Here is a 2,765-nt window from a genome sequence, read left to right as displayed (position 1 = left end):
TCAATTTGGACTTCTCTGGAATGTGGGGACAAATTCAACGCCCACAGGGTTATAAATACACTTTGTACTTCAGTCATACTACAACATCAAGGGAAATTCCTTAAATGCCTAATCCCTCAGTGAGACGGTGCAGGATCACACAAATATCATGTGGTCAGTGAAGAATTGTATATCTTCAATTAAGAAGGCCATGAAAATTGAGGTTCTGAGCATATGTAACGCGTCTGAAACTCTGAATAAAACAAGAGGCAGTTTGCTTAAAGAACCGACAAGTAGATCAGACTGAGTACAATCTGTTGTACTCAAAGCAGAATAATCAGAATAGTGCTAGTTAATTTTGCTTCACATATTTGTTATGCTTAACTACGCTAGTATCACTCACAGCATGTAACAAAAGTTACACAAAACAATAGAACTGCAAATTTTGGTACATCAGGATAGTACATAGGATATCACATGTGACCAAGTAGTAACAAATGGAAATACTCAAATATAGTGCACTCATTGAATGGATAGCAATGTGAACCACACTCTCACCTCTTGTCCACAAGGTCAGTTTTGTTCCCAACAAGCACGATAATGACATCACTGCCCCTCTCAGTGCGAACTTCCTCTATCCACTTCGACGTGTTTAAGAAAGATTGCCTGCCTGAAGCATGAAACAAAAAAAAAGGGGGAATGCCAGTAAAATTTGCAACTTTGCGACATCAGAAATCATTATTTGATGAAGAAATTATTTATGAGGGAGAGAGGGAGAGAGGGGGAGAGAGAGAGAGAGAGAGAGAGAGAGAGAGAGAGAGCATACTTGCAACATCAAATACAATAACAGCAACTGAAGAGTCTCTGATGTAGCTTGGAATTAAACTCCTGAATCTTTCCTGACCAGCTGTATCCCTGAAAACAAAGAACAAAAATACATATGACAATGATCAGCACTCCAATGGACAGAACAGTCTGTCAGTAATGAGGTAACAGATGTGAGCATACCAGAGTTGGAGTCTCACAGTTCTATCTTCAAGGTACATTGTCTTCGACAGGAAATCAATACCAATCGTAGCCTGTTTAGGTCAGAACATAACATATGAAATTAACTTAGATACATTAATATAAGCAGACATTTTATCTATGTAGTACTTTAAAGGAAAATAGAATCAGAACAACCGATCGTCACTCCCACAATAATACAGCACAATGTTAACAAGCCATCATTGTTCACCAGGAAAAACAAGTCTGTTGTAGGTACACCGATATACATATGAAGAGGCTGAATGTTAGTTAAGAGTTCAGATTGTGCATATATTCTACACTGCGTTGAAGGTCTTTAAGTCATAGAAATGGCAAACGTTCCATATCTAATTGGGATCGCAGGTATCATAGTGAACTCCTAGAATTAGCAAAAGGTTCCGCCTGGGATCGCAGGCGTCATGGTACCTCTCTCTCTTTCTCAGGTTGCAAAGTGGCATTGAAACAACTCGTACGTATTAGCTATCATTCCCTACATTACATCCGCCAGAATTCTCCAGCAAGTCAAAGCTAGGCCGAGCAGCCTGGGGACATTTGTCGCCAAACAACGCTGTGATCCTGGGAAGACACCATTGACGGCAGGACAATTTCTCACGCATTAAATTCCAAATCACACAGAAAATAAGATTGCAGTGGGCATTGACCTATCGGCCATACGCCAATTCAACTTCCTCAGCCAGGGATCATGAGCATTTCGTTGCTCCGTGATACATCACGGACAAAAGGTTGTAAAATAGCACATGCAAGTCTCAAATACTGTAACCATGGATCGCCCAAAGCCCCAAATCAACAACAGCTGGACACACATGCTACGCGCCCGATCAACAGATCTAATCACCCGTTCACAGGGTCAGATTGAAACGCTCGATCGGGCCGGATCTCGCCTCGATGTCATGGATAGATCCAACCATCCCGGCTCGAGGAGAGGAAACGGCAAAACAGAGGAAAGAAACTGAAACAAGCAACACGCGCGGGATTGGGGGATGGGGAGGGGCCGTGCCTGGTAGGTGTTGTCAAACTTGTCGTACATGAAGCGGGTGATGATGCTGGTCTTGCCGACGGACTGGTCGCCGAGGAAGACCAGCTTGTACTTGGCCAGAGCCGACACGGGGGCCATCTTGTCCGGCGCGCGGCGGCGGCGGCGAGATCAGATCGGGATCGGGTCCGGCAGGGCGGGTGGGTGGAGAAGGGGGAAGGGCGGGATCTCGCTCGCTCGGTGGCGCGGTATGGGTGGGAGTCTCCCCGAAGGTCTCGCCCTGCCCCTCCTTCGTCCCTCGCGCTCCCCGCTCCCCCACGTTGCGCGTCCCCGAGATTAGTGCCTGCCGTTTATTAAGCGAGCGCTTGCAAGGCTGGAGGACCGGAAATGAAAAATGGCAAAACCTTGCTGACTTCCTTTTTCAATTTATAAAATCTTTTAGTAGGTCGTAATAATTTTTATTTTATTTTTTGAGGGGAGGTGGTCATAATTTTTTTTTCCTCGTGTCCCTGGCGGCTGGAAGCCTGGAACCCTAGCCGCCGCCAGGAGAGCCCAATCTTCCAGCGTCGTCCTTCGATGGCTCCCCTCCGCGAGCGACCTCGGTCGTCGGTGGTGAGGGGGTCGCCGGATCCACGCGTGTGGATCATTTTTTACTTCCTCGTAGTCTAGATTTTTAGGTTGTTCATCGTCTTTGTTTCGGCGGCGACGATGACAGCGTTGAATAAAGATTCTTCGGATCCTTCCTTGACAAGGTCATCGGTCCTAT

General features: G+C 46.0%; 1 protein-coding gene across 1 annotated transcript in view; it reads right to left on the bottom strand.

Annotated features, from left to right (window-relative positions):
* The window catches only part of LOC123044901 (ras-related protein RABH1b), a 4,150-nt gene extending 1,815 nt beyond the window's left edge, over nt 1-2,335 (bottom strand). Inside the window, exons 1-4 of the mRNA XM_044467785.1 lie at nt 2,024-2,335; nt 988-1,058; nt 806-894; nt 538-649 (exon numbers count right to left, since the gene is read on the bottom strand). Coding sequence (XP_044323720.1) covers nt 538-649; nt 806-894; nt 988-1,058; nt 2,024-2,140 — 389 coding nt within the window. The 5' untranslated portion in view covers nt 2,141-2,335. The remainder of the gene's footprint in view (nt 1-537; nt 650-805; nt 895-987; nt 1,059-2,023) is intronic.
* Nucleotides 2,336-2,765: the final 430 nt, after the last annotated feature.

The sequence above is a fragment of the Triticum aestivum genome, chromosome 2B, assembly GCF_018294505.1.
Source record: "Triticum aestivum cultivar Chinese Spring chromosome 2B, IWGSC CS RefSeq v2.1, whole genome shotgun sequence".
Taxonomy (NCBI): domain Eukaryota; kingdom Viridiplantae; phylum Streptophyta; class Magnoliopsida; order Poales; family Poaceae; genus Triticum; species Triticum aestivum.
This window is presented reverse-complemented; position numbering and strand designations above follow the sequence as displayed.